We start from the raw sequence: 17,419 nt of genomic DNA on the forward strand, positions 1-17,419 counted from the left end.
GTGATTGTTATAGGTCTAAGTATAAAACCATTTACATTACTACATTCACTATAACAATAACCTATTGTTTTTACTCTATTTTAAAGTCTGACTCCAATGAATATCGGATACTGACAAAATATCCAGGATATATAACTATGCTTAGTATATGCTCTGCATAGTAACAATATTGAGGCGACGGATAAGCAGGGACGATGGTTGATAAAATGCGAGTCGAAAAAAATAACGAAAATGTTCTCCCTTTTCAAACCAATTCATTGTATGGTTTTTGAACCAAAAAAAGTGAACGCATATTTTCCGAGCCTGTGATGATTCGGTTTTTTTCTCCTACTGTTGTTATTGCTTTGTTTGCCTTTTATCCGCATTTTTATTACTTTTAACATCAATCACTCTCAAACAAACTCTTGAACCTTTTCACTTTTAAAAGCATCATATGCTCCGCTCATCGAGCAAAATAGAGGTTGAGACTGAGGAAATACGTTCGCCAATAATGTACATTCGTGTGCATAATTACCTCTGCACAAAATGAGCGTTTGATTGTGCTTAAAAGCGTTTACACTTTACATTTATAATAACGTTGTTTGTGTGATGTGTTGAAGAAAAATGTGTCATTCTTCAATAAGCAAGTGATATTGTGCTTATCTAAAAATTATATCAATTTTTCATGTACAAATCCACAAAGCCATACTACTATGAAGAAGCGCAAATAACAACCATAAGAATGTATTTAATATATTAAATATGTTTCCAATGAAATAAGTGCTTTATATATAAATAAGGGGGAGCATGCAATCACACAAGGTCGTAAACAAATTGTTTGAAGCGCTTATTGTCTTACCGCTTGCCATAGACATTATCTTCTATTAAACGTGTATAGACAACATAAAAGGCATTCCATCGTCGACTTAATATCGCAACCTACCAACAACAAGAGAATAAAAAAACATCAACCGATTTTACCCTCGTTGAATGTTTTCTTCCACCACCCGATTTCATGATGCTATTTAAATTGTCCGTAAATCAGTGAGCTAGCTATTTTCGTTTATTCGTCGACGTCATTGCCGCCGCTTGCCTCTTCACACACAACGTTGTATTTATTCGCAAGACAAACACATAATTGCCAGCATATTATTAGATAAACTTTATAGAATACGTTGTATAAAGTTGTATCCAAATATTTCTCGAATTTATTCACGTTGTTTTTATAGCCTTTATTAGCTTTTTTCCATCAATTTCATTTGGTTCTCTCATTTAAAGACCAACACACGGCATTCATTATATTCAACAACACAATTTCTATTAAAATCTGTTGAAAACGATTCCTTTATTTAAATTTCATGTAGATTTTCGCATTTTCAAACAAGGGGCTTGGACAATACTGTGTGGGTTTTTTGGAATTTTATGGCAGTCAACGTGACTACCGTTTACAAATGAGAAGCTAAAGAATTTATCTTTATGATAAAATTAGTTTTTCATCGTTCAAATGGAAAAACCACCAAACTTAAAGGGGTTATAAAATATCTAAAATCCTTAGAACTACATAAAATAACAAAAAAAAAATGTAGAAAAATATAAATGCATAGAAACAGTGATAGTATTTTTGTATGTAGACTGAGTTTCCTCAGAGAGTTGTTCGAGTACATTTTTTCTTTCTCTACTCCAATCCACACGGAAGCTCTTGCGTTAAATTATCGATGATAATTGATAAATTTTTATCAGGCCATTCAAACGTCAGCGGTAAATCAAATTTCTCATTTGGGTCGGCTAAATACTGGAAAGATTTTATCATTTGTGGAACAATGTCGTCTGTGATTAAAACCTGTATTATTTTGATAATGAATGCAAATAAAAAGAGTAACAAAAATATAGAGATTAAACGAGATTAATTATTGTCAAAATGTGGACATATGTCCAGTTGCAATGGTTTTCATGAGATTAATTATTATTTACCTGTAGCCAAAAACCATATAAAGCATATGGCTCGCGTTTTGAAACAGCAACGCCATCACCAGTTACCGATTCACTGACAAAAGTCAATGCTAAATTGTCATTTTTCAATGTAAAGTGACGTCCATGTCGGATTCGATCTTTGATAGCTAAACATAAGTATTTTGCAAAATCCGGTCCAATTTTTAATTCTAATCCTTCTAATGGAATCGCTCTCGGCTGACTCATTAATTCACTTCGTATGATTGACATTGCCGATTTATCAAGTGAATTACTGCATGACATTGCCTCGAAGAAACGCGCATCGTTCGATTCAGACTTCATCAATGGTGCATCAATGTTATCATTGAGCAATTTCATTTGTATCTGGGCATTTATTGTTTTTGAATCAATTTCGACCTTAATGTGCGACTATGGAAGGGGCAAAAAAATTATTTTTTATTTTGGTATGGTACTCGATGGAATCAGTTTGTTTGTTTACCTTCGGTATTTCTTTGAACATAAAATCTGCATTAATACCCGCAAGATCTGAACCCTCATCCTCCAAATTTTGTTTCAGTTCATTCAACGTTTTTGGAAATAATTCAAAAACACTTTGTGATCGTTCCATGTCAGTGACGAGCCATTCTCCACCCGTTTGTGGATCTTTGCTGAGTAGATTTAAGACACCCGTTCCTTTCCACCACGATGCTTGATTCAATTCTTCATCAGTAACACCGACTATTTGACAAAAGTTGACCCAACCAAAAGGCGATAAAATTCGATTTAATTGCGGATCTTGAGCGATCAGCATATGCTGTATGTTTGAAATGGAATTGTCCAAACTTTTTTTCCACGGCACATTGTCACCGGCACATAATCGATTGCCCGTTTGAAATACATAACGTGCCAGTTGTTGCAGTAAGTTTGCTGGCCTTAAATTTTATTATACATTTTTATTTTGTTGCTTTTGATATTGAAATTAAATTGCTCACCAAATTGGCGGTAGATCTTCTTCTTCTTCTTGTTTTTGTTTTATTGCGTTATTTGACGATTTTTTCAGTAGTCGAAATGTTAATTCGAATCCCATACCAGATCGTTGATCAGGATTATCCGTATCGTCTGTAGAGTGTACTCTTCCATCACCGTGTAAATCACTTAAACCTATATTTGATATATATATTTTTCTTTACCAATATTCACTCAGCAATGTAACGGGTGTTTTTTTTAAGAGGTTCAGGACTTTAAATTGAAATAAAACATACATTTGTTTTTATTTTAATCGTGAAAATGGCTGTATTCGGTAGGAATTTTTTGGACATTTATGTTTTAAAAATGATTTCGGGCATATGGCCACCACGGCCACTTTTTATATAGGCCGATCCAAAAGTCCATTTTTGGGCACTTTTTCGGACATAGCCGGCAATATCTCGATAATACCATGTTGAGCATTGGTCCAGAGTTATCAAATCGTGCAACCAATGGATCCAGATTGTGAATGGCAATATTAGGAGGCAACTGGTCACCAATCATGACGTTCTTTATCGTAATGTTGGCATCAGGGGAAATTTTAAGAGAAATGGCGCAAAAGTGCCAACAGTTTTTAAAATGTTACTTTCGGTCCAACAAAATATCATTTTTTTTTGTTGTGATAGAGTCTCCACGAGCTTTACTGACTGTTTCATTGCTCTAAAGGCGGCAGTCATAGTTTTTCTCAAACAAATTTTAAAAAAAATTATAGATTTTGCTATGGCCGAAAAATTGGCCAAAATTACCTGGTCGAAAAAAAGTGGCCATGTTGTTCAATTATCCGGAATCATTTTTAACACATAAATGTCAAAGATTTTTCAACCTAATAAAGCCATTTTCAACATTAAAATAAAAACAAATGTATGTTTTATTTCAATTTAAAGTCTAAACCTCTTAAAAAAACACCCTTTAGGTTAAGTGCATCACATACCAAAAGTAACATAATGCCAATGTGATGGAATATTCAACTCTGCATCACCATCATTACGATACATGCTTATATAGTCTAAAGGATCATGCCCACCGAGCCTACAAATTATATTATAATATTGTATTCGCTGAAATTAAATATCTGTTTTCAATTTAGTTAAAAATAAATTAAATCACTTACCAGTATTTCACGACGGTTGTCACTTGCAATGGATTTGGTTGATCTGGATAAATTTTCATACATTGATTTATGATGGCTTGTAATCCAGCTGGAGGTGCTATCGGTTTTGTTGAATTTGAAACATTTTTCTTATCCATTTTTTGCCAGCAAAAATGATTAATTCGTTCTTTGGAAAACAGCACACAATACAATATCAAAAAATGAGACACACACGAAAATAAAGACACAAAGGATATTGACAAAGTAATCCGGTTTTCAGAAAAAAAGTAAACAAAAATAGAAAGTCTGAAACATACACAACTGAAACATACAGCGCCACATCTGAATATCAGTCGATCAAGTGCAACATATACACATACACACACACACACACACACAAACGATACCAAGAACGAAACAGATAAAATTCCATACAACAATTTGAATTCACATATTTAGATATTTATTTAATTTGAATTGTGAATGGAAAATGTTGATGAAAATTTTAATGAAATGTTTGAATTTAATAAGCCTAAAATTTATTTTGAAATAAATCGTAACTCAATTTAATTTCCAGCGAATGGATAGCATAGATTTGAACCTCGCAAGTAATATGCCGTTGGTAACACCAAAGTTTCAACTGTCAAACTCACATTCAACCACATACACGATGCATCTTATATTGACATTCCAGACATTTCAAGCTCGATTCGAACTGTCACTACGGAAGATTTGTCTATGTTTGCGGAATTCGCATAATTTGTATATGTGGTCATACATTCGAGTAGATTTTCTATCAACTTTTATTTCATAGCGAAAGTTTTTTTTTGCGGTGGTGTAGCTTAAGATAAACTTTGGAATTTTTCGTTCAACGATGGAAACATATGATGTTATTGTAAACCAGCCGGTTGTAATTGATAATGTAAGTGTTGGTTCGATATTTTCATGTTTTAAGTTTTTATTTTCTAACACCACCAATTGACGCGGTTGTTGTACGAGTCACAAAGTGGGAAGAAAGAGATAGAATGCACATCTCGATGAATTACTCATCGATTGCGTTTGAATGCCATTCATGGAAAACCATCCGCAGAAGACTTGGACGAAAAATGTTAAAATTAATTGTGTTCGAAAAATAAAATCAATTTTCAAAGAAATTTAATTAAAATGCATGACACTCCCATTTGCAGCAACAAATGAAGTCACCCTGCTGTATCCTTCTGCTGATAAAATGCCATATTGCAAACGCGGCAATCATCGGCTAAATTATTTTGTAATATATTCATTTTTTTTTTCTTTTTAATTTACAGGGCTCAGGTGTAATAAAAGCTGGTTTTGCTGGTGGTCATGTGCCTAAGTGTCGCTTTCCGAATTAGTAAGTTTTTTTTGTAATTGATTCCTTCTTTGTACGCTGTTCTATAAAAACGATGTTTTTTTTTCTGTTACTACCTAGTATCGGTCGACCGAAACATGTTCGAGTTATGGCTGGTGCCTTAGAAGGCGACCTCTTTGTGGGGCCAAAAGCTGAAGAGCATCGCGGTTTACTTAGCATTAGATATCCAATGGAACATGGCATTGTGACAGATTGGAATGATATGGAACGGATATGGACCTATATTTATAGCAAAGATCAATTGTCCACCTTTTCCGAAGAGCATCCCGTTCTGTTAACAGAAGCACCGCTAAATCCACGAAAAAATCGGGAAAAAGCTGCCGAAATCTTTTTTGAAACATTCAATGTGCCCGCATGGTTTGTTTCAATGCAAGCAGTTCTTAGTTTGTATGCATTATTTGCATTAAGCACCACAAATGCTTGTTTTCTCTTAAATGATGATGATTGATTTTCTGTCACATTTCACAGATATGCCACCGGTCGTGTAACTGGTGTGGTGTTGGACTCCGGCGATGGCGTGACCCATGCGGTGCCAATTTATGAAGGTTTTGCAATGCCAAACAGTATAATGCGAGTTGATATTGCTGGTCGTGATGTCACACGTCAATTGCGCGCATTGATTCGCAAAGAAGGATTTAATTTCCGCACAACGGCTGAATTCGAAATCGTTCGTTCAATCAAAGAAAAGGTTTGCTACCTGGCAACCAATTCTCAAAAAGAAGAAGGCAACGATACCGAAAAGATTTCATATACATTGCCCGATGGAAATACTCTTGAGGTAACGTGCTTTTATTCTTATTTTTTACCCCGATTTTCATACAATCTGGAATAATTGTTATAGATTGGACAAGCTCGTTTTCGTGCACCAGAAGTTCTGTTTCGACCGGATTTAATCGGCGAAGAATGCGAAGGAATTCATGAAGTACTCATGTATGCTATCGAAAAATCGGATATGGATCTTAGAAAAATTCTCTATCAAAATATTGTATTATCCGGTGGTTCGACCCTATTAAAAGGATTCGGTGATCGTTTGCTGTTAGAATTGAAGAAAAATCTACCGAAAGAATTAAAGATAAGGGTTTGTATTACAATTTTCTTCGCCCATAACCATGATTTTAAAAATATTTTAAATTAACTGGTTTTTTTTTTTTAAATAGATCGCAGCACCTCAAGAACGTTTATATTCTACATGGATGGGTGGATCGATTCTAGCATCATTAGATACATTCAAGAAGATGTGGGTATCAAAACGCGAATTTGACGAAGAGGGACATCGTGTTATACATCGCAAAACATTCTAAGCAATCAATGTGTCACACTTTTTACTGCTTTATTTAACCAAGCACAATTCAAGTGCACAATTCATAGTTTTATTTTATTTTTTTGTATTCTCGTGATCTGACTCTGGGATGAAAAAAAAAAAGACACAAATAATTCGAATCAGTTGAGATTATATCTAGTTTTATTTGACCCATTCGAATGGAAAACGAGTCACAGACAAATACAGATTTTCCACCCAGAACAATCTCGATTGAATTACTATAAAACTAACTAAGAGTCATTCAGTTAAATTTAAGATCAAAAGACTTCTTTAATGGGTTTCTATGTAATGCTAATTTTTTTTTGTATTTAATCGATGAAATGAAGACATAATATGACAACAATATTGTTTTCTGATACATTCAATTGTATGTAATATTTAAAAAAAATTGCCCCTTTTCCAGTGAATAATTCTTTGCTTGCTTTAAATTTAAATTTAAATGGGCTTTTCCAAATTTATTTATTTGTTTCTTTTTTTTTTTGAAAAAATGAAGCAGAATGACCATTTAGGAAATAACATGATTGAGTAATTCCAACTTATATACAATGTTGCATAGACGCAATAATGAATAAAAAATGTAATAATAGAACAAAATCGAATGAATAAATCTCGTATCTTTAATTTCCCTCACAAGTATTCAACTCTGTTCAGATTAAAACGGAAAAATCTATATAATTAGGTCATCTTTTTTACAAGTCATTTATCAAAAAAAAAAATTGATTCGTTTCATTAAGAAAATGAAAACATGTTTGTCTCCTTGCTAAATGACATATTTGCCACGAACTTTATTCAACTTTATTTACCATTTTTTTTTTTATTTCTAATATTCTTTTACACAGCTCAAAATTACTTCAATTTTTGGAAATCACCTTCAAATGTTAACGCATGAATTTTACTCGTCGAATAGATCTTCGCTGTCTGCTGACAAGTCGAACACTGAATGATTTAATTCTGACAATTCTGGGTCATTGTAAATGCATTCTGATGTTGGTGGTGGTAAATATAATAATTTTGGCTGTGTAAGCTCGTCAAAAGAATTGTCATCTGGTGCTTGTTCCAAACATTCTGACGTTTCTGAAAAAGATAACCAGGAAAATGTATTAAAATGAAAACAACATTTACAGACAAAAATTTTAAATGTACCGATTGTTTCTGGCACGTCGTCTTCAATGATTGATGTTTGTGGTTCTATTTCATCATATGGATTCATATTCTGGGCAATGATATCTAGTTCAATCAATCTATCGACATCGTCATCACTTAATGCATCCCTATCAACCCAAATGTTAAAAACGTCAACCGGTTTTCGAGAAGCAATAACCATTTCATGTGGTTCTGTATCAATATCAGCTTTTTTTACCATCGCCTTCTGTTTTTTACTGAATACAGGTGTTGCTGATGGCATGCATTTGTGATATCCTGGGTGTGAATCAGAAAAGAAAAATCATAATAGAACATAATGGATAAATAATAGAAAAATAATCAAACCGTTAGTGATATCGCCCAGAGCAAATTCTTTTTGTATATTTTCACGATTATTCATGGTCTTGAAAACAACACGTTTTCCTTCAAATGTCGTCGCTGTAAACAAAAAAAAAGAAACGATAAGTGGCATAATTACAAAATATGTTATGTCAAATAACTGTGTTTTGTTAATTCGGTGTAAAAAAATGTTACGATTTTTTAAAATATGTAAACTTACCATTATTTTCGGAAAATCTTGTCGTTTGTTCAAAATGTGATGCCATTTTTTCGATGTTAGTTTAAAACACAATAGCAGCAATGAGCAGTTATTTGTATCGTCAGTTAGTGATGATTTTTTTTCGCGCGATGTGTTTCTTGTGGTTGTTGTTCAATTTATAAATGCAACAGAAATCATTTTGAACATACAGTAGGCGCAGCTGTACAGAATATGTACGTATATGTGTATGTTCGTGTGTGTATGTATTTCTATTTGTTCATCATGAAGTTGTTCCGAATACATTCTGCAGTGACTTCATTTATTCAAATCATTTCCGTTGATTTTCATGGAATTTTACTATTTTTACTGAATTTTTGGTGAGAAAGAATATTTTTACGCAAATTTTAGTTTTATTGGATATTATTTTTTGTAAAAAGAACTGAATCACAAGGATCAAAATATGTATATCCATTCATAATGTAGTACATTGACAATAGAAGTTAAGTTAGCTGCAATTCATACATTCCAGTGACTGGAATAGGCAAATTTATCGATTTGAAATATATGAAATAACATCTTTTTTCAATATATTTTAGTATGAACCACAAAATCACACCAAATATAATGAGATTAAAAATTTAGCAGAAATCTGTTACTTTTTCTTTGCTTTTTCTCCAAACTCAAACAATTCAAAAAATAGTTCATTGAAACTTTATATTTATAGCACTCCTTTTTAAAATTGAACAACAATATAAACTAGTATTCAAAGCAATAAATATGCCAACAATTCAATTTACAATTGAATGATGTTTACAATGAGCGTCCAGAAATATTTTTATTTACAATAAATCGCAATTGTCGCGGTTGCTACGAAAATCTGAAATCAAAATCATTTTGCATATACATTAAAACCTGTCAAACTAAATTCACATTTTACCATTAAAATTACCACCCAATAGTGGAAAACGTACCGTGCGTTTTAATTATAAACAGGGTTTTCTGTATGTGCTTGTGCACATTGAACCTACAGCGAATCAATTCAGAGAGTTCACTAATACCACACAACCAAATGTTTCAGTCTTATTCAAATCGTCAGCGAGAACGGTTGAAAAGTGGAATTGCCATTTGGAGCAAAATGAATTCCAATTGAACGAAATTTTTGAGTGAAGTACCTCAAACAAAACAGAATAAAAAATCTTTATGAAGAAAATCGAGCAATTGGCACCACACTTCATAAAGCGTGAAATCGAACAAGTCGCACCGAAAATAATAAGGCGCGAAGTGCAAAATATCGCTCCAAAAGTTTTAAAAACGCTGACACCCTGGTATATCCGTTGGTTTTATTCACTGTTCGGTGATAATCTTAAAATGGCCACTTCATCAATTGCCCCAGAAAATCCAACCGCTTCGGATAGCGTCGTATGTTTATCTCACCGCTGTTTCATAATTTATATTTTGATAATCAATCGTGAAATGAATCTGGGATTTTGGTTTTCAAAATAATTGCTTTCTCAGAAAGCCAATCAATCCCAGGTCTGACAAAATAATAACAATAAAATTGATTCATCTAACTTTTTTTTCAGCTGAAATCCATGGATGCAAATCGATATGCAACCAAAAAAACGATCGCTCAAGGTATGCTAGATATAGCACTGTTAACAGCAAATGCATCACAACTCAAATATATATTACAAGTTGGACAAAAACATGAATTCTACACACTCATGCTGATACTGATTAGCGTCTCAATTATTATGCAGGTGATTTGCATTTGAAATAAAACTTTTTTTGGGTGTGAGACCATTGAATTTTCATTTTCAAATGATTCATTTCATTGCAATGTAGAAATTAGTTCAGATACATAATTTATAGAGTTCAAATGAAATCTATCAAGCGGTGAAATTCCAAAATAGGCCATTCTTTTAACAAAACCGCCGTATTTTCACACGCAACCGTTCCAAACTGAATCAATCGATTTTTAACTCCCCCACAACGATTTTCACTCACTTACATGCCATTTTACTTAATATGAAACGTAGTGAAAAGCAATTATTCATATTGAGTCATTATTTGTCGCGTTTTTTTGCTTATTTATAGCAAACATAATGTAATGTTTGCATTGCTTTATTAATTTATTTTGCATTTGTGCGTTGGTAATAATGTTTGTTTATTTGCATTTTAACAGGTGTTTTCGGGGATACTAAATCTATCTTTGAGTTTAATGAGAGATTGCCGTCTTCATTTGTTTAAATTCAATAATTCAGCCAATGTAATCAATTATTTTCGATCATTTCTCGCATTTTTTATTGTATTCACCAATATTTTAGTTTCCGCTTTCGATCCAACTATAAGTCCCGATCCATTCATAAGTTTGGATGTATGATCTTATGGTTTTTTCATCTTTTTTAAATTCGCTTTGTAACCCAGTTCTTTATCCGTGACATAATATTATTTTTTGTTTATGTGATAGATTCGAATATCAGTTTTTAATACATCGACTTTAAATACGTAAAATCAATACACTTTCCATCAATTATTTAATATTTATGTGTGCATATGTGACCAATATATCGGACAACATCTGAAAATTCTATGGGAAAATATCAATGTAGAAAATGAAATTTCAACTAATAAGTGAATAATAATAACACCGTGTGCCATGCACAGTAAACAAAGGAATTTTAATTAAACCATAAACCATTTCAAAGGTCATTAAGCCAGTGTGTGTCACTTGAATTGTACGGATGAATCATTCTTCATTATGTTGGGCACATCTTTTTGTGTGTTTTTTTACGACATTTCTGAATAATAATGTTAAATCAACATGAGATGTACCGAATCGAATATAAACATACTCAGTCGTAACAATGCAATCTCACAACTTTTTCGCAAGTGTCATATCGCATTGCTTACTCGTAATGCGAATTCATTCATTAAACTTTATTTTACAACGCAGTCAGTTTGTTTATATGTTTTGCGATAATAACTAGCTGTTTGCTTGAATGGTTTCTTGTTAATATAATGTTTGATAGCGAGAGAAAAAAATTATTACGCATGACTGACAATACTCCATGTAAAATTGAGTGCCGAACGCAATGGCCATGTTTGTAACTTCCTTTTGATATTACAATTATTTGAAAAAAAAAAAGTGGTATAAAAATTTGAAATCGAAAAGATTACACGTTATTTCTTGATATCGGCCAATGCCGTACATAACGGGAACATATTTTTTGTATTGATTCATGTACGAATTGAGCAAATTTTCTGCACCGATTTGTCTTAACATTTTCGAAGTTTTCTGATGAATTTCAGAAATCATACATTTGTCATATGAAACTAAAATCAACATAGGCTCTCAATCTGCGGTTATTATTATTTGAAAAGAAAACAAAATGTCTCACACCTGATTACCTGGGGATAATTTGTAAAACTTATCGAAAAATTATTCTATTTTCTATGTGTATATGTGATCTCGATTTGTGATGTGTACATGCGCGCATTTGTATTCACAATAGCTGATTGTCGGAATACAATTCATAATAATTGGAAGCCTGAATATTAACCGAAAAAACGAGCAAAACGCTGCGATCATTTTAAACGATGTTATTTTAGTTTTAGTGTTTCTAATATCAGTTGTAAATGTTATAATTTCGGCATTTGGCATCGAACATTCGAGCAGACCATTGGAAAAAATTAACGCTCAAGTCTAAATTATGCTTTTTCAAACCACAAATCTTTGCAATTGACGTTAGCTTTCGTAATATTATTAATATTACTATTTTTATTTTGTTCTTTTTTCTCTCTTCGATTGTCAGGTAGCTGCTGCCTGCTTATCAGTGGTCATTTTAACGATCAACATTAACAAGTCAATTAAACAGCGAGAATTGGCAAATCGTTTAGTACATTTGTCGCTTGGCTTTGTTTTTGTTTCCACATTTTTAAATGTTATCAAAATGAACTTCGGTTTAGATCCAGCCATTTAAATTGCGACATGTTCAGTTCATATATGATAGAGATTTGTTGTTGAAATCATCCACTTTTATGTTGAAGAAAAGTCTATAGAAAACATCGAACGTAATCCATTTTTAATTAAATCGACTTTATTTAAAGTTTTTCAAAAATATGCAATTGCTTCGCATGCGGACATTGATGCACACAATTACGATTCTAAAATTATACTCAATCACATATATTTGCAATAGTGACTTTCCTTAATCATTCGTAATATGGTTTAATTGAAAATTCCATTGTTAAATTATTATTATTATTATTATTGGCACAATTTAATGTCGGCGGAGACTTTTCTAATTACATATAAAATAGTTTTCGTTACTCTATTATTAAATGTTTTTAATAAATTTTAAAATATTTAAAAATGTTTGTCTATTTATTTGAAAAGTTCCAATATGTAGTATATTTTTTATATTTTTACAGACACTAGGTTTGAGCTATGGATATAGCGACTGCTATTTCATAGCCGCTATTTAACTCGTTTTAATGCGATTATGCATGTGGTGCATTATTTTCTACATCTCTCTCGTATTCACATTCAAATGTGCAAAAGAATAGTAGGCTATGATATTCCTACTCGGTGTTACACACAGTACACGAATTAAATAGCGCCTATGAAATAGCAGCCGCTATATGCATAGCTCGAGCATAATGTCTGTATTTTTATTTTAAATCACAGGATCAATATTGAATATATTGCACATTTGATTGTTCAAATAGCATGAAACTTTGTGTCTTAAAGGAAAAAAAACGAATATAATATTCAAAATGATTCTATTACGTTTCCAATAGCTTTGGAAACAGTATGAATACATTGTTAGTGTATGTATTACTTCATTCCAATGCAGTGACTGGAATTGGACGAAATGAACACAACAGAATGACAAAAAAAAGCAAAACACCAAACAAATACGAAGCGACGCCAACTTCACTGTTATTCATACATTAAAAAATTAGACAAACGCACATAACCTTAATTTCGGTGGTGTTTGTTCTTTGTGAGACTGTTCTCTCTCTCTCTTATGTTATTTTTAGTTTTTGTGTTTATTTCTTCGTTTTGTTTTTAATTGAGTACAAAATTCAATATCACAAAAAATTAAAATGAGCGAATTCGTCCTTTTTTTTGTTATCGCACTGAAATTGATTTAGAGTTATTATTGTTATTGGTGTGTGGTTGAAGTGAAATAACACAACAACAAAGTTGAGTGGAGAAAAAAAAGTTAAAATGTCTTGTTGAAAACAAATCTTCTCTATGTTACATATATATATGGACTGTGTGTATTGAAAACGCTTGGCACTTAGCATTTCAATCAAATTCAGCGAGGAATATGAAAAAAATCGAAATAGTCAACAAAAAATCGGCTCTCGTTCGATCTCTGTAGTAAAATATTGTATGTGCAATGTTGACTGAATGAATGGGGTAAGCATTGTGTTTGTTTTGTAGTAATAGCATGTAGTTTCAATCAGGTGGTGTTCAATTGTAAAATAAACATAATACTAAAGTTCCTTCATACTCCTTTCATTCGAATCTTTAATTTCAAATCAAAATAGTTCAATTTTAATTGACTTCACTGTGAAATATTTTGAAAATGTGAATTTCGATAAATTATGTTCATTTTAAATTGAAAGTGCCATAATTATCGTGTACAGGAATTTCTATCCAAAGGAATTTCAGCTATAAGATTCATGCATAAATCAATTTCATATACGGAACGATGTGTGAATTGTGCAGAACGAATATTCTGCATCATATCAGAATTGAATGAAATTTTTAGAATTTTTTTTCTCATTTGATTTGTGTGAATTTCGAATGAATTCCCCTTTTCGTCGATATATCAACTTTCTTTAACACGTAGCGCCTGCTGTCAAAAAATTTTGTTATTTAATTCAATATTGACATAACGCGACATTTCAAATGAACAAAACATATTTCGTTTGCTACTTAATGCTTGATAAGTGATTGTCCAATAATTGTGACTCAATTATTGAGTTTGAAATATATGCTCAACTGTCGTACAATATAATAATCGAATTGAAGAAGAACCAGAAAAAGTCGAAAAAATTGCATGTTTTCAACTCAAAAACATTTTAAAAAACGGTGCGACAGTTCAATTTTGATTGTTAAACATCAAAAAACTTGTTCCGGTCAAGTTGGTCTTAAAATGAAGCTGTCAATCATTGTGCAAATTCATATTTCCTATTGAAATTCGAATGCATACGGTGAAAGAAACATTTGGCTTTTTAAAGATGCCGACAAAGAATCAACAACACTAAAATACTTGTTACAAAAAAAAAGCAGAAAGAAAAAAAGATACATGCACATTTCAATTCTGAAAATGCATATGGCCCAGTAAATGACTCGCTCTGCATGCATTTCACCATGTTAATTTTCGGGCACACACTGCTGAGCGATGACGACTACGAAGACGAAGACGAAGACGACGACTACAACGAATAAGAGAACACATCTCTGTCAAGTCAGAAAATATGCCGCTTTTCTCTATGCACAGAAATGTGGTCACAAATCCAAAATATAATAAGACAAGATTTACTTCGTACAACAACAACACCAGCACCACCACCAACAAAAGCACAACAGAAACACAAACGCTGCATGCAAGGACATAGGCAACGAAAAAGGCAATAAAACGAAGCGCTAGCTACACCTAATGCATAAAAGAAAATAACAAACGAAGCCGAAAATACAATCGCCTGTGCTAATGCGTACATCGCAATGTATACAAACACAGCAATCTTCTATTCAGACGATTTTTTTTGTGTTCATGTTTTTATAGTTTATTTTTTTACGTCTTGTCTGTTGTGCTACCTGCTACAGTCTTTCCAGTGTGTTGATAATAATTTTTTGTTCGTTCAATTTTCAACACTTATTCGCTGCAATTAGACTACGAATTGAAGTTATAAATTTAAACGGAGATTTTAATTCCTGATCGTTGATGCGCTTACATTTTTTGATTGCTCAAAATGGTCTTACTTGCTGTGGTTCAAAGTTTCAAATATTTTATTAAACAAAACGAATCACAGTTTGTTGACATTCAGCTTCACCCTCTGAAAAGTAATTTAAAAGATCCGTTAATGATTAGTATTCTGTGATGACAAAATGATGTTTTTTTCTAAAACGTTGCAGTATTTTCAAGTTGTGCAAGTAATAAAATGTAAAGTAGTATCTCTCTCGGCGCACAACTTTTATGGCACATTAATATTTCGCTCTTTTTCTTCTTTCTATCGTATCGTATCGGAAACAAAGTGTGATAGTTGCTCGTTTTTATTTGGTCGACTTCGAATATAAGCAAATTGATTTTTTTTCTGTTGTTCCACATCTATTCATGTAAGATCGAATCCAAATGAACAAGTGAAAAGCAACATATTGCGATTTGTCATATATCATCTGGCTGTATTTTGTCGAAATAGAAAAAAAAGCGAAAGACGTCAAAAAGCAGTGAAAAAAATGTGCCCAAATAAAGCTGGAATTTGGCAATAACATAAATTCGGATTTGTTGCACATCCGATTATCAATATCTTTTATAAATCATTTCCAAATCATTGAATATGGCATACACAATGTGGAATAATTGCATCGTTCGTGCATGAAAAATAGTTTTGGCTGCCGAAGAGAAAAAAACGATACCGCACATTTCGTGAATCACATCGTCGGTGGTTTTGTGCGGAAAAAAGAGAAAAAAAGGAGAATAATATTATATATTTGATACTACGTTCTAAGAAAACATAAAACCAAAGTGTCAGAGATGCATCACATCTATTCAGGAAATGCCGAAACAAATAAAAATTACAAGACGCCGAATTTTCACCTAAAAAATGGTAAATATGTATCATCGGGCGACAATTTTTAATATAGTCTGAAAGAGTATTTGAATAAGTTTATGATTCGGCAGCTTTGTCGAACATAAATAAGCAACAACACATTTTTTCGAGGATGTAAGCACAAAATCAGCCCCTTGAAACTCCTAGACTAGTGTACACAGTTTCTAATATTAAACGTTATAAAAAGTAAATTGGATCATTTTTTTACGTTCTTATATTTAATAAAAAAATTCCTGTGTTATTTGAAAAACAAAAAATAGATCTTTAAATATGTATATTGCCTTCCAAATCACAACAATATCTACTTATAATAGAGTAGTTAAAGTTTTAGATCAGCAGAACAGCCACTCAATCCTTTCTCTCAACGTAACGAGTTTTTGTCTACAAATGTGCCCAATTTTGTAACAAATTATCAACATGTGCACTGTGCACATATTCAAATCACTAAAGTAACCGTTGATTTTGCAACAAGTTAATAGTAGTAATGCCTCTCAGCAAGTGTTTGTGGAACTGCATAAGCAGATTCTTCTTCAGTTCTAAACAATGTAAATCGTTATAAAGTTATAATTAGATATATAATATTAATGATGCCATTGTCGTTAAAAACAAAAGATTATATACACTGTTGCGTATATAAACTGTACACTTAAATTAACATTTTCAAAAATAAAATTCATTATAATAAATTTAAAATTGACATATTAAAAAACATCGGTCGGCAGAGTGCAGTAAAAAGTCGCGTTTTCGAGCAATTCTTGGAATGAGATATCCAAAAACCGAGACGAAAAAATATGGCCGCCTCTGATTATGTGATGATGCTGCCTTTTTGTCGATTCACCGATGTTTTTATGACTTCCCCCATGTAAACGAACAATAGCGGTAGTAAATAATGGTCTTTCTTCTTTACATAAATAAAAAAAATATGTACGGTTCGGTTCGTCAAATTTGAAGAGTTCGGTTCAAGAAGTTTTGCATCTGATTTTTTTACGAGTTCATTATAATACATATATACGTACCTTCATCCACGACGACCGAATGTCGTATTGACTTCATTGTCAGTATGCCACTTATAATTTTACAGCTAATACAGTAATAGACCAAGAGCCACTCTAACAAGTAACTTTTTTTTTT

At 32.3% G+C, this 17,419-nt stretch overlaps 5 protein-coding genes across 9 annotated transcripts in view; 3 read left to right on the forward strand and 2 right to left on the reverse strand.

Annotated features, from left to right (window-relative positions):
• Positions 1–1,305: 1,305 nt before the first annotated feature.
• LOC116342409 (suppressor of fused homolog) lies at positions 1,306–4,385 on the reverse strand. Its single transcript, XM_031770015.1, has 6 exons — positions 4,067–4,385; positions 3,887–3,984; positions 2,922–3,090; positions 2,429–2,861; positions 1,951–2,358; positions 1,306–1,819 (listed from the first exon to the last, which is right to left on the reverse strand). Exons 1-6 carry the CDS (start codon positions 4,201–4,203, stop codon positions 1,655–1,657), a joined length of 1,410 nt encoding a protein of 469 aa, XP_031625875.1. The 5' UTR covers positions 4,204–4,385; the 3' UTR covers positions 1,306–1,654.
• Positions 4,386–4,751: 366 nt separating this feature from the next.
• Positions 4,752–7,096, forward strand: LOC116342646 (actin-related protein 1). The gene is made up of 6 exons (XM_031770334.1): positions 4,752–4,967; positions 5,353–5,417; positions 5,496–5,822; positions 5,904–6,213; positions 6,277–6,513; positions 6,593–7,096. Exons 1-6 carry the CDS (start codon positions 4,920–4,922, stop codon positions 6,734–6,736), a joined length of 1,131 nt encoding a protein of 376 aa, XP_031626194.1. The 5' UTR covers positions 4,752–4,919; the 3' UTR covers positions 6,737–7,096.
• A 412-nt stretch (positions 7,097–7,508) lies between these two features.
• Positions 7,509–8,638, reverse strand: LOC116342647. Its single transcript, XM_031770335.1, has 4 exons — positions 8,459–8,638; positions 8,245–8,337; positions 7,900–8,175; positions 7,509–7,830 (listed from the first exon to the last, which is right to left on the reverse strand). Exons 1-4 carry the CDS (start codon positions 8,502–8,504, stop codon positions 7,649–7,651), a joined length of 597 nt encoding a protein of 198 aa, XP_031626195.1. The 5' UTR covers positions 8,505–8,638; the 3' UTR covers positions 7,509–7,648.
• An 890-nt stretch (positions 8,639–9,528) lies between these two features.
• LOC116342648 (ninjurin-2) lies at positions 9,529–12,731 on the forward strand. 4 transcript variants are annotated; one of them, XM_031770338.1, is made up of 3 exons: positions 9,529–9,856; positions 10,021–10,197; positions 12,253–12,731. In XM_031770338.1, the coding sequence occupies exons 1-3, from the start codon at positions 9,638–9,640 to the stop codon at positions 12,418–12,420; spliced, it is 564 nt and encodes a 187-aa protein (XP_031626198.1). In that variant the 5' UTR covers positions 9,529–9,637; the 3' UTR covers positions 12,421–12,731. The 4 variants fall into 4 exon arrangements, with proteins under 4 accessions (XP_031626198.1, XP_031626197.1, XP_031626199.1 ...); XM_031770337.1 differs by having other exon boundaries at positions 11,953–12,371; XM_031770339.1 differs by having other exon boundaries at positions 10,021–10,072; positions 12,253–12,330.
• A 762-nt stretch (positions 12,732–13,493) lies between these two features.
• LOC116342645 (axin-like) overlaps positions 13,494–17,419 on the forward strand; it is a 15,917-nt gene continuing 11,991 nt past the window's right edge. Inside the window, exon 1 of one of the 2 annotated variants that reach the window (XM_031770333.1) lies at positions 13,494–13,868. The gene's annotated coding sequence lies outside the window, so the exon portion shown is untranslated. The remainder of the gene's footprint in view (positions 13,869–17,419) is intronic. The other variant, XM_031770332.1, reaches the window with a different exon arrangement.

This window comes from Contarinia nasturtii, unplaced genomic scaffold, assembly GCF_009176525.2.
Source record: "Contarinia nasturtii isolate CC-2019 unplaced genomic scaffold, AAFC_CNas_1.1 Cnas_scaffold_864, whole genome shotgun sequence".
NCBI lineage: Eukaryota > Metazoa > Arthropoda > Insecta > Diptera > Cecidomyiidae > Contarinia > Contarinia nasturtii.

What these genes read in the sequence shown, in the direction of transcription:
- LOC116342648 (XM_031770336.1), top strand. Translation starts at nt 9,638, where the DNA reads ATGAAGAAAATCGAGCAATTGGCACCACACTTCATAAAGCGTGAAATC. An exon ending in CAACCGCTTCGGATAGCGTC is followed by an intron (nt 9,857 to 10,020) that starts GTATGTTTATCT and finishes CTTTTTTTTCAG; the next exon opens with CTGAAATCCATGGATGCAAA. An exon ending in GCGTCTCAATTATTATGCAG is followed by an intron (nt 10,198 to 10,622) that starts GTGATTTGCATT and finishes GCATTTTAACAG; the next exon opens with GTGTTTTCGGGGATACTAAA.
- LOC116342646 (XM_031770334.1), top strand. Translation starts at nt 4,920, where the DNA reads ATGGAAACATATGATGTTATTGTAAACCAGCCGGTTGTAATTGATAAT. An exon ending in ATGCAAGCAGTTCTTAGTTT is followed by an intron (nt 5,823 to 5,903) that starts GTATGCATTATT and finishes CACATTTCACAG; the next exon opens with ATATGCCACCGGTCGTGTAA. An exon ending in CCGATGGAAATACTCTTGAG is followed by an intron (nt 6,214 to 6,276) that starts GTAACGTGCTTT and finishes TAATTGTTATAG; the next exon opens with ATTGGACAAGCTCGTTTTCG.
- LOC116342647 (XM_031770335.1), bottom strand. Translation starts at nt 8,504, where the DNA reads ATGGCATCACATTTTGAACAAACGACAAGATTTTCCGAAAATAATG. An exon ending in AAGATTTTCCGAAAATAATG is followed by an intron (nt 8,338 to 8,458) that starts GTAAGTTTACAT and finishes TTTTGTTTACAG; the next exon opens with CGACGACATTTGAAGGAAAA. An exon ending in TCTGGGCGATATCACTAACG is followed by an intron (nt 8,176 to 8,244) that starts GTTTGATTATTT and finishes ATTCACACCCAG; the next exon opens with GATATCACAAATGCATGCCA.
- LOC116342409 (XM_031770015.1), bottom strand. Translation starts at nt 4,203, where the DNA reads ATGGATAAGAAAAATGTTTCAAATTCAACAAAACCGATAGCACCTCCA. An exon ending in GAAGATCTACCGCCAATTTG is followed by an intron (nt 2,862 to 2,921) that starts GTGAGCAATTTA and finishes ATAAAATTTAAG; the next exon opens with GCCAGCAAACTTACTGCAAC. An exon ending in TGTTCAAAGAAATACCGAAG is followed by an intron (nt 2,359 to 2,428) that starts GTAAACAAACAA and finishes CCCCTTCCATAG; the next exon opens with TCGCACATTAAGGTCGAAAT.